At 39.4% G+C, this 13,120-nt stretch overlaps 1 protein-coding gene across 2 annotated transcripts in view; it reads left to right on the top strand.

The window, feature by feature from the left end:
- SYT9 (synaptotagmin 9) overlaps positions 1 to 13,120 on the top strand; it is a 245,340-nt gene that overhangs the window by 62,178 nt on the left and 170,042 nt on the right. For both annotated transcript variants that reach the window (XM_053561266.1, XM_053561267.1), the window contains exon 3: positions 8,117 to 8,663. In XM_053561266.1, coding sequence (XP_053417241.1) covers positions 8,117 to 8,663 — 547 coding nt within the window. The remainder of the gene's footprint in view (positions 1 to 8,116; positions 8,664 to 13,120) is intronic.

The raw sequence follows: 13,120 nt of genomic DNA, 5'->3' as shown, positions 1-13,120 counted from the left end.
AATTGCTAGCAGTAATATCACTAGAATTATCTTAATATTGTAATGGAAAAATGTATAAATTCTCTGCATATCAAGAAATCTTCCTTTAAGAAAGAAAAACTGTCCTTATTTTTACCACTGATTTTTGGAAATTGGATAGAAGGAAAAAAACAGAGAGAGAAGGAATTATCCCTGTAAAATGCACTTTACATTCATGTTTATATTAATTTTGGAGGTATGTAATTTGTCCTTTCTGATGGCTCAAATCAGGTTTAGTAATATCTGAACTACCATGAGAAAACTAAACCCTTTCAAGCTGCCTTTGACCTAATAATACTCACAATTTGCATTGTTTCACATTTAAAACATTCATACCTAAATTGCTACTGACCTAGTTTTATAGGTTCTGTCTGGAAATACATATCTTTGTCTCATGTTCTCCTCCATAATAAGAATTTTGTATGGTCTTCTAATTCTTTAGATATTCTGTTGCATTATAAGAAAAAAACCATACATACACCCAGCCTTTCTATTGACAAAATGGAAAAAAGGGAAGGCAGTTTCCATCATTCTCCAAGACATTTTTAACATTCTTTTTTAAGTAACCATTTTTGATACCGCATTTTAGGAGAGGGAAGGTATTCTTTACTGAGATGGCTCCCAGCAGTCTGCATTTCTAGTTATTATTTCTTCTCCTTTCTTCCTCATTGTGTTCTTTACTTTTTTCCCCGCTGTCACTGTCTTCCTCTCTGCTTCCACCCTGAGCTGTTATCACTGTCCCAGGCTTCCCAGTGCACAGAAAATGTAACCTCACATTTAAAGGCATCCTCACTGTCACTGCAGTGGGGATAGCTTCTGTCACTCACATCAGAAACTTCAACCTCACCTGGCCTCTTCAGCTTAGATATTTTTGACCCACACCAGTGCCTTTTTGGCACATTGTAAAACTGAGCTTTGTTTTTATCTTCTAAGAATGTTTTTGGTCAGATGACTTTCCATTGTTCTTCCAAGATCAAGCATGTTAGAATTCTGTGTCGAGTTAGCTCAATGGAATGGCTGTTAGAACCATCTAAAATTTCTGCTAATTCTTTTCTATTTGAATAAAATCTCTTTTGTATAATGACCCAATATGCCAGGACTGTGGATGTTTTAATTTTCTCAGACTTTTTCAACTCTAGACCTTTATAAAGTTCTCTACTCCAAATATACGAAAATCCCTAGATCCCAAAAATAGAAGGAACCTTGAAAGGACATCCATTTCATGCCTTAAGATGAAAATTCATCCTGTTTTTTAAAGCCTTCTCAATTTTTTTATGTAACATTTTTGTTTTATGAAAATTTCAGTTACCACCCAAAATTCCTGATCAAGTCTATTGAGGCCCCGCATGATCTTGCCACAGTCTGCTCCTAACAACCTCACCTCCTGGTGGCCTGGGTCACCAGGCTTCACAACCCCAGAGGACACAGTTAATGGGGACTCAATAGGATATTTTACCTGGAAGAAGGTCATCACATAGCAGCTACACTCGTCTCTCTTACTTCCTTCAGCACTGCAAGCCTTTTCCTTCCTGCCTTGATGCCTTCACACATGTTGCTCCCTCAGCCAGGAATGCTTTTCCTTGTTCTTTGCCCTCCTTGGCTCCTTTGCAGCTTTAATGATTGGAGCTGAAACCTCACGTGCTCAGACAGGTCTCCCTGACCACCCATCTGACTCTGTGTTCTGCCCTCCACACGCTCCCACTTTAATTCTCTCTCATTGCCTTGCATTCATGCTTTTGCAGGATTAAACTCCATTTCCAAGTGATTGTTTGCTTATTTATTGCCTATCCTCCCCTCTAGACTATGAGTTCTGTGAGCTCAGGGACCCCATCTGTACTGCTTCTTCCCCTATACCAGCCCCCAATGTAGCCCCTGACATCTATGAATGAATGATGGAGTACATTGGTCAATACCAGGCCACTTTGCTCCTGTTTTGCTGACAAGAATGGCAAAGGGCCAGAAGATGAACTGAATAGGGCCTGTAATGGTGTGAGGCTGGCAGAAGGCCATTTGTCCAGGACCTCATATTCATTAAGAGCCTCACAATAGGTTTTGACCTTATCTCTGAATTAAGCAATCATAGAGTCATGGAAACAAGCTGACAGAATTGAAAGAAGAAGACAATCATCACACTCTAAATTTAAGTGTCATTACAGGCCACAACTCTAGTGAGTAGTACACAAAAATTAAATGTTGTGATTACTCTGTGAGCGACATGTTTCTATTAAGCTATATTTTTGTGTGTTGAGAACGTTGGCTACACATAAACACCTAAAACATAACAATTTTCGAATCATAGTTATTTCTTTAGATTTTAATAAACAAACTGCTTCAAAAGTGGGAGTTGTCTAGACCTGTCTCAACTTCCATGAGACCCTGAAACTAGACATAAATGGATACCTTCTTGTGTGTTTATGTTTACTCTAAACACAGGTATTAAGTGTTTGCTATGTGAGAAATTTCATATTAAGTGCTAGTAATAAAGAGAGAAAGACAATAGCCTTTCCCACAACATGAGCACCAATTACACATATAAGTGTTTACACTGTTCTGGAAAAAAATATATAAGATGTGTGGGACAGGAGTGAAGACTGAATACAGGGCCCAATTCTGGTCTGTAATGAGGGCCTGAACTCTGTTGGGAGCAATAGGAATGAAGAGAGATATGTGATATGAGCTACTTTAGAGAAAGTGTTAGTGAAGAAAGGCTCATCTTGCTTATGAGGGATGAAGTCTTTTGAGGGTGACATCAAGGTCTAACCTGGAATCAGGTGGGAAGAAGCAGGTCATGCTTTGGTATCCCCCTGTACTGGGCCATATACCTCCAATGGCCCCAAGACTTGATATCTGCATCCTTGCTATTACACTCATCTTAGAAGTTCTTGAATCCCAGACCAAGAAAGCCCCATGTTTCTACTTCCTCCTTCCCTTGAAATCTGTTAACTGTGTCTGTTGCTGTCCAAAACTTCCTCCTCTTCTGTCTGTGTGGTTAGGACAACCCAACTTTTCTCTATCGTTAGGGGAGCTTCAAAGATGGAGAATAGGGTCCTGCCTCCTGTATTTCTATATGTCCCTGCTTTGACCTGAAGGGAGTAGAGCAATCAATAACAGTCCTGAAACAATAATGTGCTTCTCTTTCTTTTCCTCTTGGACCCAGAAGCCTGGTTGACACTGGTGCTCCAAAACCAAGGAAAGGATAGGTCAGGTTTCATCTCTGAGATGAGGACACTAAGGGGAGGAAGCATATGAATGGGAACTTGTCTGCGGTTCACAGGAAACCGAGAAATGGAAAGGTGCTGGATGATGTCTCTTACAGATTCTGGAATAAAAGATGTGTGGGCATATAGGAGAAACTTTGGAGAAAACTTCTGGGGCAAAAGAACTGAAGGCTCCATCCTGCTAGAGAGCTGGGACCAAGATGGAAGTTGAGTTAATTTTTCTATTGAAGTCTACAGCATCAGCTTGGAAGTAGATAAGGATGAAGCCAAACTAGATAGGCAACCCCAGATCAAGTACCATCTCCTCCATGGAAATTTCCTGAGCCAGAGGCCTTTCTTTCTCCTTCTTTGGTCAGTTCTTATTGCTCTCTGCCTTAATTCAGAATTATTAGGGGACCATCTCATCACCTTACTGGTCATTCAATCTACAGATTAATCTAGAAAAAATGTATAAGATGTATGAGGCAGGGGTGAAATCTGGATACAGGGCACCTTCTACCCCACTTGACACCTTGCTTTGCAAATTCAAATTTCATTTCAATGTAATGTTTTATTTCTTAAGATCTGATGGATCTAGATGGTTTAGAGACTGGGACTAGAGCTGGGACTAGTTAATTAACATTTGAGGAAAGAAAAGGAAGAAGAACGCTTTGCTTCTCAGCTGCTTCCCCTTCCTGTCCTATAGCTACAACTTAGCACAAGGGTCAGATTCCTTCAGGCATTAAAGTATGTGTTCCCCTAAGAGTTTCTTATGGGAAACCTACTTTACAAATTTGGCTAATTATTTTTTAATTCAAGCTTTCTGCAGGTTCAACTACCAGTCTTCCAACTCAGGTCTTGGGTAGCCAAGTCCAATCTTTAAGTTTCTTTCTGGTCCCTTCCATGGTAGGAAAATAGCCTTTGCCCTTCTTGAAAGAGAATGGGGGGTGGGGTGGAGTAAGCTGAAAATTCAAGCCCCAGCAGCCAGGTTCTCTGCAAAGTGTTAAGATGTGACTTATTTACAGAGGAGATCATCTCTTACCTTCTCTCATCCTCCATCCTCGTTGTCTACATTTTTCTTTTTCCAATTATTGTTAATAATAAGTCCTGAGAACACTAAAATACAAGACTCCCTAGATCTACTGAGAGGACTGTCGGCTTCAGTAAGTGTGCTCCTTACCACACTTACTCATTGTGATCGTCAACGTCACTCCGTGGCTTTAAATTCTAGACTCTTTCCCTCCGTAGTTTCTCATATACATTGCTCAAAGCCTATCTCCATTGACTATTTAGAACCACCTCATCTGGAGTTGGGAGAGCTCAGACTAACACTATGTTCTGTGTCTTTCCTCTCTCTTACTTTGAACTCTCTTGTTCTTCCCACCTCCATTTGAGTAGACTATGAGAGCTATGGAATATTGATTTTCTGTTTTCTCCACCTCCCCTTCTTCTTCCTGTCCCTAGGAAGTCTTCCTGCCCTACTTTCTCATTTTCAGCCCTGAAAGATTTAGAGATTATGCAGGGAGGTTATAAGTTACTCTGGTTATCTAGCTATTGTGAGCTTCTTCTTTGTTCTACCACACCCTCTCCCCCAATTCCAGTAAAGTCTAACTCCCTCCTGAAAGGAAATGAAAAGGAATTGAAAGGGAGTTCCAGGGTGTGAGAAGAAACTATCATGGCCTATTACAGCCTTTGCCATCTGCTTTAAACCATTGCCTTACTGTTAGATTCAACTGTTTTCCCAGTAATTGTGATTCTGAATTGAGGGGTGAAGAGAAGAGAGGTTGGAAATTAAATTAACCATGTAAAACACTTGGGTAGATAATAGTATTCATATCTGTGATTGGTTTTTACAAAGATGTTTGGTTGTATTGGAATTTTGAATGGAGAGATTCCTGTGCAATTGGGTTCTCAGAAAAGGAGATCTTATTAGGATGTTTGAAGAGCAAATCTCTCCATAATGCCCTCCCAACCTACCTCCTCTACCCCCTATCAATCCTTTGTGGTTAAGAAGAGCTGAGCATACAGGACTAATTTCTCTTCAGATTTCATGTCTAAGAAAATGTGCAAGTGAGTATGTTCCATTACTAAGTAGCCAAATCCATGTGTTTTTAAATTAAAATAAAAATGTACATGGTGGGTTTATACCTACAGTCAAGGGTGAAAACAAAATGTTGCTGTGATGGATCTAAATTCAGTGCTAAGAAAACTCTAAAGGTAAATTGCTATGACCAGAATCTGCCCAGAAATAACCTGGGGAAGAGAGGGGTAGGACCTGGGGCTGGGTGTAGATACGGGTTTATTTTTTTACCATAGACTCCAGTGCAGAGAAGGAGCGTCTACTGGATCTTAAGGCAGCAGATGCATTTTTATCATGTAAACCAGTGGCCCCAAATCTTTTTTGCATGAGGGACCAGTTTTGTGGAAGACAGTTTTTCCATGGACCTGTATGAGAGTGGTGTTTTGGGATGATTCGAGAGCATTACTTCTATACCTCAGATCATCAGGTGTCAGATTCGCATAGGAAGCACGCAACCTAGATCCCACATGTGCAGTTTACGGTAGGGTTCATACTCCCATGAGAATCTAATGCCACTGTTTATCTGATAGGAGGCTGGGCTCAGGTGGTGATGCATGTGATGAGTAGGGCTGTAAATCCAGATGTAAATATACCTGCCACCCATCTCCTGCTGTGTAGCCCAGGTCCTAATAGGCTACACACCAGTATGAGTCTGTGGCTCATGGGTTAGGGTCCACAGGTATAAACAGCACCAATAACTAGATAGCATCTAGAGTGGTCCAAGTTAGTCCTCTAAGTAGTCCCCACCCACAATGGTGGGAACTGGCCTTTTTGAATCTAGCTTGCAAAGAAAATTCAATTGCAGAAGGAGACAGTGCTGGCACCAGCCTTTTCTAGTCCCTGCATGAGGCATGCCGCTTTCTACTGCCTGCCAGTCCTTTCTGCCCGCAGAGTCCAGCAGAGTGAGATTCAAGCTCTATTCTGGCACTGCAAAGGTTCCACTTTCAGACAAGGGAATGACGTGGCTGGACTAGTGCAGAAAGCCAGTTTTAGGTACTTAATAGCATCTCTACCCTTTTATCTCTGCTCCCCATAAATCATAAGATACAGGGAAACCTGAAGATTTTGGATTTCTGTGTAAGAGTTTAAAATCTCACAGCAGCGATTTTTAGGCCACACAGTGGTTGCACATGCAGGGATGTGTGTGATGGGGATGTATTTGTTTACTGTGGACTGTGCTGGCTGGGCTGACAGTGCTCTGGTTGAGGATTAGTGATCAGGAGGCTGCGTTAGAATCAAGAGGAATGTCCAGCATGACAACATCTGTTTTGACAAGGGACAATAATTTCAAACATGTTTGGGGGTCTCTTAATCCTATTTTTACATCTGTATTTCATAAGGTAGTCTTAAGAAAGGACAAGAGTACACATCCAAATGTTTACTCTGCCTGTCCAACTTTTACCATTCCCTCAGCAACACCCCAGCTGTTCCCTTTCACCTTCTGGTAGAGAGGCTATTTTAATTAAGGTTATTGAGCAACTGCTTTTTATTTTTATTTTTTTTGAAACAGAGCCTCAAGCTATCACCCTGTGTAGAGTACTGTACTGTCATAGCTCACAGCAACCTCCAACTCTTGGGCTTAAGCTATTCTCTTGCCTCAGCCTTCGGAGTAGCTGAGACCACAGGTGCCCGCCACAATGCCTGGCTATTTTTTGGTTGTAGTTGTCATTGTTTGGCAGGCCTGGGCAGGATTTGAACCCGCCAGCTCTGGTGAATGTGGCTGGCACCTTAGCCACTTGAGCACCACCCAAGCAACTCCTTTTTAAAAAATAAAAAATTTTACAAAGAGGTAGCCAATATGTAGAGAATATTTATTTTGTAAACTTTTGTAATGAATAGTTTGCAAATAAAGGTACGTTTAGCTACAATTTTCCCTTGTCCCTATGTGTGGCACATTTCGGGATACCCCGTATAATGTCTCTGAACTTGAGCTAAAAACAAACAAACCTTAAAAACAACCTTGTATTAATGACTACTTCTCTCAATTTGTGACGACCCATATAGATAAGATAGGTGTTAAGGAGAATTTTAAGAAAAATTCTAACCCAAACCAAGAATTTGCAATAATTAATTTGCAAATATTAGTGTGTAACCTTCTCAAACTGAATAGATACTTTTATGGCAACTCACCTTTAATCCTTGTGCCATTGGTGATTATTTCAGGAAATAAACCATTTTCCTAATCACTAATCACCCTGGTATAACAAAAGCACAATCCCACTGCTGTGACTCACACCTGTCAGAGCCAATACAACCTACTGCGTGCAGACACATGCCAGTTACACACATTGTCACACGAGCAAAAACTGGGTTCTTGGTATGAAATTATTTGATTTGAACTGATAAGAATTCATATCCTATAAAGAAATAACCCAGTGACAGGAAATTCAATGTGATTTAGAGAAAGATTCATTCTTCTTAAGGCTATATTTAGCTAACTATTTTCATTTCAAGATGATATTATATATAAAGGCGAATAATTTTATTTTTAAAGCAGTTTGTTTAGATCTTTACATTCCACCAGTCAAGTAAGCTTCTTTAATGGTGTATCAGACAGTTTAGAAAGTGCATTAAACCTTTAAAGCTCCAAGGTCACATGTTAGTAAGTTCATTTCCTGATACCAAGCCTCAATTTTGAGCTTCAAGCCTTAGGGAGCAGCTTACTCATTGATGAGCATTTTGAATTTAGGCCAAAAAAAAAGCCCACATATCTAAGCTCTTAGCAGAACACAACAGGCTACCTACATCCCAGGCACAAAGTCTCTGAAAGACCTGTATCTAACAAGGTTATAATTTTGTTCTGTCTTGCTCTTCATTCAAGGCATAATTCAATCCGAAGACAACTCAACCTGTCAAATCCAGACTTCAATATGCAGCAGCTTCAAAAACAGGAACAGTTGACTGGAATTGGTAGAATAAAACCAGAGTTATATAAGCAGAGGTCACTGGATAATGATGATGGGAGAAGGAGTAACAGCAAAGCTTGTGGGAAACTGAACTTCATTTTAAAATATGACTGTGACTTAGAGCAGCTCATAGTGAAGATCCACAAAGCTGTCAATTTGCCCGCCAAGGACTTTTCTGGGACTTCAGATCCTTATGTCAAGATCTATTTGCTTCCTGATCGGAAAACAAAACACCAGACTAAAGTTCACAGAAAGACCCTGAACCCTGTGTTTGATGAAGTGTTTTTATTTCCGGTTCCCTACAATGACCTTGAAGCACGAAAGCTTCACTTCTCTGTGTATGACTTTGACAGGTTCTCTCGCCATGACTTAATCGGCCAAGTGGTGGTGGACCACTTCTTAGACTTGGCTGATTTCCCCAGGGAGTGCATCCTTTGGAAGGATATCGAATATGTCACCAATGTGAGTCCAGCATTTCTTCATTTGGGCGGGTGGGGGGCTTTTTGGTTAACATGGAAACAGATTACTTATACATTATTTGGGGAGTAAAACGTAAAATTTGTGTCAATGAACATCTGTTATAGCTATTACTTCAGCACCTCCTTGTACCTTTCTAGAAACATGTCTTTAACAATATTCATTTTGAAATTTCTAAGAATTATTCATGAAAACAGGATTAAAGAGTTAACATTCTCTTTTCTACTTTCAGTTTCTTAGCCATTTCTTAATAGACAGCAGATATTATCTGTCTTTCTTACCACATTTTCTTTAGAGCATTCTTAGGTTATCAGTGCTAAACGGAACTGGGCACTCTATTAACTGTAGTCTGAAGCTAAGAGACCATTGCCTGCCTCCAAGAGCATTAGATCCTTACCTGTGTTCTCAAGTTGGTTCAATAGCATTTCCCATGATCAGATCCTCAACTTTAATATGTGTAATAGAACTGGGAATGTTTGACAAGAGGTGGTACCACACTTTTAGATATTAAACAAAAGAAAATCAAAGTTATGAGGAGGACAATCTGAAAAAAAATTATAGATAATGGCAAACCTAATCTATAGAAGGTCAAATCCAATTTAGAGTTCAGAAGAGAAGGCAGAGGCTCTATGTAGTGGTAAACCATATATCCATGTTTATATTTAAAACACAAGATTTCAGAGGTGGTATTTTTACTCCATTTACATATTTTTCACTATCCTGCAGATGTGTGTTGACGTTCTGGAAATAGAAAGAAAATGGGTCTTTCTCAGGTAACTCTGATATTTTAAAGTTATTTTTTTCATCTGTCCAAAGTCCCCGAACTGTTAACTCATCTTACTGATCATGAGCCTTTCCAAGAGCAACATAGCTTTCTTTTCTCTGCCATGGTGTCCAAAGGACCAGGCACCACTATCCTTACTCCACACAGACATTGATTCAACTGAACTCTAGAGCCTATTTAGTGAAAGACTCATGCTGTTCAGGAAAAGGACACTCAAAATCTCTGCCTGATCACCGAATACCTACACTAGTACCCTCTTCATGAACTGGGGACTCACCCATGCTTTGGTTGTTCTATGGGTCACCTTCCTTCCATATGTCACAAGCTTCTAGTGCCAGCCCTGTCCTACAGTCCAGGTAAACAAAGTGCAATATGGGTTCTGTTGGCTTTTTTCATAATGATGAGAAAAGAAACATTGCTGAAGAAGTGTGAAGAATAGTGGTTGATGAGACTAAGGAGATTTGTGATATTGGGGAAGGAACATACCTCTTATCTTAAAATTCTGTAATACATGTAAATTCAAAAATGGATACTAGGAGAAGCAAGGTTTGTCTCTCGAATCCCAATTGCTAAATTCAGGAAGCAGCATAAGGAAGTCTAAAGAAAGAGAAATGGGCAGGCTTCTTATACCAAGATATGAATGGCCCCAGAATTAGCCCTCTCACTGGAGTATATACTGTGTCCTTTTGGGTATAGCAGCTGAGACACTGCCAGCAGCAGTAATGAACCTTGGACTTATGTCTGATTTCAGGGTAAGGTTGGTCACACCATCTAGTGAGACAGCCATTTATATTTTTTGACAAATGGATCTCATAAAATAGCTGGAGAGGTTATTAGAAAGCTTCATAGGGGGCAAGACATGATTGCAAGAGGGACTTTACCTAACAATTGCAATCAGTGTAACCTGGCTTATTGTACCCTCAATGAATCCCCAACAATAAAAAAAAAAAAGAAAGCTTAATAGGGATCTTGCTGAGAGTTGCCTTCTAGAGACTTTGTGGGGAGAGCAAGATAGTGCACAGTTGCTGAGATTGAGATAAGGCTTATGATCCCTGGTGGGAATGTCTCCTAGAGCAGGTTCCTGTGGATGAGAATATAGAGGGGCAGGCTGCACAGAGTGTCTGACCCTGAGATCATTGCCATTTCAGCACTCTCCTGGGACTATGAGTTTCCTGTATATTGTTGGAAAATTCTGGATTTCTATAAGGTTAAGGAGAATGTGGAATAATTTATTAAGGAAGAAAAACAATAAGGCTAAATACTTCAAAATTCTCAGTTGTTTCCTCAGGCAAAAAAATCTTCTAAGCATTGATGTAATATTTTGTATGGCCACAGGAAATGGTAGGCCTTCAGAATTAAATTATAGATTATTTTATAATTTGTCATTTTAAATTCCATTTTATAAGTATTATCTGGGAATGTTTTGACTGTATTTTGGGGGGCATGACTTTGTACAGGGACTAAACCTGAAGATTTGAGATTCAGCAAAGTTCTATTTCTATAATGTGGCATGTATATAATACAGTGTATGTAATAGACAAGTGCGGATTTATGAAGGAACAATTAAATGAATAGGCATGCACCCACCATTCAGCTAAAGAATAGAACATTACCAGTACTACTCTGGCCTTTAGATTATCTTGTCTCATCACCTTCTCTCTCAGTCCACCCTTGCCAAGAGGAAATCAGTTTCCCAAATTTTATTTATAGTGTGAGATATTTATATATCTATATATACATGTATATGAGGTCAGACAAGTAAGTTGGTGAACTTGTCTGAGAAAAAGTGCTACATACCTCATTGCTAAATATCACTACAGTCATAAGATGGCCAAGGGGAGTAGTTTGAAGGAGACTGTGGAGCAGTCTTTAGCAATGAGGTATGAAGCACTTTTTCTAGAACTAGTTCCCAAACTTAATTGTCAGGCCTCAGGTATACGTGTATATATGGCAACATAGGTTTTTTTATTTTTTATTTTTATTAAATCATAGCTGTGTACATTCATAATTGCTAAGTCATGGAAAAAGCCCAAGTGCCCATCGATCCACGAATGGATTAATAAATTGTGGTATATGTACACCATGGAATATTATGCAGCCTTAAAAAAAGATGGAGACTTTACCTCTTTCATGTTTACATGGATGGAGCTGGAACATATTCTTCTTAGCAACATAGGTTTTGATTTTGTGTATTTCTGCTTTTTTTTTAATTTTTTTTTTTTTTGTAGAGACAGAGTCTCACTTTACCGCTCTTGGTAGAGTGCCATGACGTCACAGGACTCACAGCAACCTCCAGCTCTTGGGCTTCCACGATTCTCCTGCCTCAGCCTCCTGAGCAGCTGGGACTACAGGCGCTCGCCACAATGCCCAGCTATTTTTTCGTTGCAGTTTGGCCGGGGCTGGGTTTGAACCCGCCACCCCCGGTATATGGGGCCGGCGCCCTACTCATTGAGCCACAGGCGCCGCCCTGTATTTCTGCTTTTTACAGCTATTTGACAATTTTTTTCTTCATCCAACATGGATTATGGCATTTAACCATAGAGATGGATGGAGCAGTTGTGATTCCTATGTTTTCTTTCATTGCTCTATAGTAGTCTTATATTAATATGTGACCAATTAGCACTTTTATATTGGTGACATCTGGGTTGTTACTAGTTTTTTGTTATTCTGAGCAATATTGTACAGAAGACTTCTGTACACATGTCTGGTTCACATATGCAATCATTTCTCTAGGGTGTATCCCTAATAGAGGTAAGGTATATATGTGTTCAACTTTTCTTGGCAGTGACAAGGTCTTTTCCACAGTGACCGTATAAAGTGATCCTCCCACAAATGCAGTTGTCAACCTGATTAATATGTATGGGCATGTATGTAAGATAATATATTATTGGTATTTTCTTAGTTGTTAAAATCGACCAATTTTTGTTAGGTTTAATGGTCATTTATGTTTTCTTTCTTGTGAAATGTTTATTCAGCACTTTCTTCTATTGTTTACTTTAATAATTCATATAGTCTCTTTAAATAGCCTAGATGCAAATATTTCATTGGTTATGTGTTTTACAAATGTCTCAGTTTCAATAAATATATATTTAAGGTTCTTACATTTAAAGTAATAATAAAATGCATCAATATATTCCTTTGTATATTAGCACCTTTGTGTCTTATTTAAGAAATTCTTCCTTACCCTATGTTATAGAGGTATTTCTCCTATATCCTTTATTAGAAGTCTTAAGGTTTGGGCTTCCCAATTATGATTTTTTTTTTTTGAGACAAAGTTTTTCTCTGTTGCCCAGACTAGAATGCCATGGTGTCAGCCTAGCTCACAGCAACCTCAAACTCTTGGGCTCAATGATCTTCCCACCTCAGGCTCCTGAGTGGCTAGGACTACAGGTGCCTGCCATACATCCATCTAATTTTTTGTATTTTTGGTAGAGATGGGGTCTTGCTCAGGCTAGTCTTGAACTCCTGAACTCAAAGGATCTTCTCATCTTAGCTTTCCAGAATGTTAGGATTACAGGTGTAATCCACTGCATCAGGCCCTCAATTATTATTTTCATTTGAAAAGAATAGAATATTTTGTATAGTGTAATATAGACATCCCATATTAGTGAACTTGGGCTGCCATAACAAGATACCATAAACTGTGGAGCTTAAGCAA

This window comes from Nycticebus coucang, chromosome 14 (assembly GCF_027406575.1).
Source record: "Nycticebus coucang isolate mNycCou1 chromosome 14, mNycCou1.pri, whole genome shotgun sequence".
NCBI classification, from domain to species: Eukaryota; Metazoa; Chordata; class Mammalia; order Primates; family Lorisidae; genus Nycticebus; species Nycticebus coucang.
The sequence above is the reverse complement of the archived record's forward strand: the minus strand, read 5'-3'. Positions and strand labels throughout refer to the sequence as shown.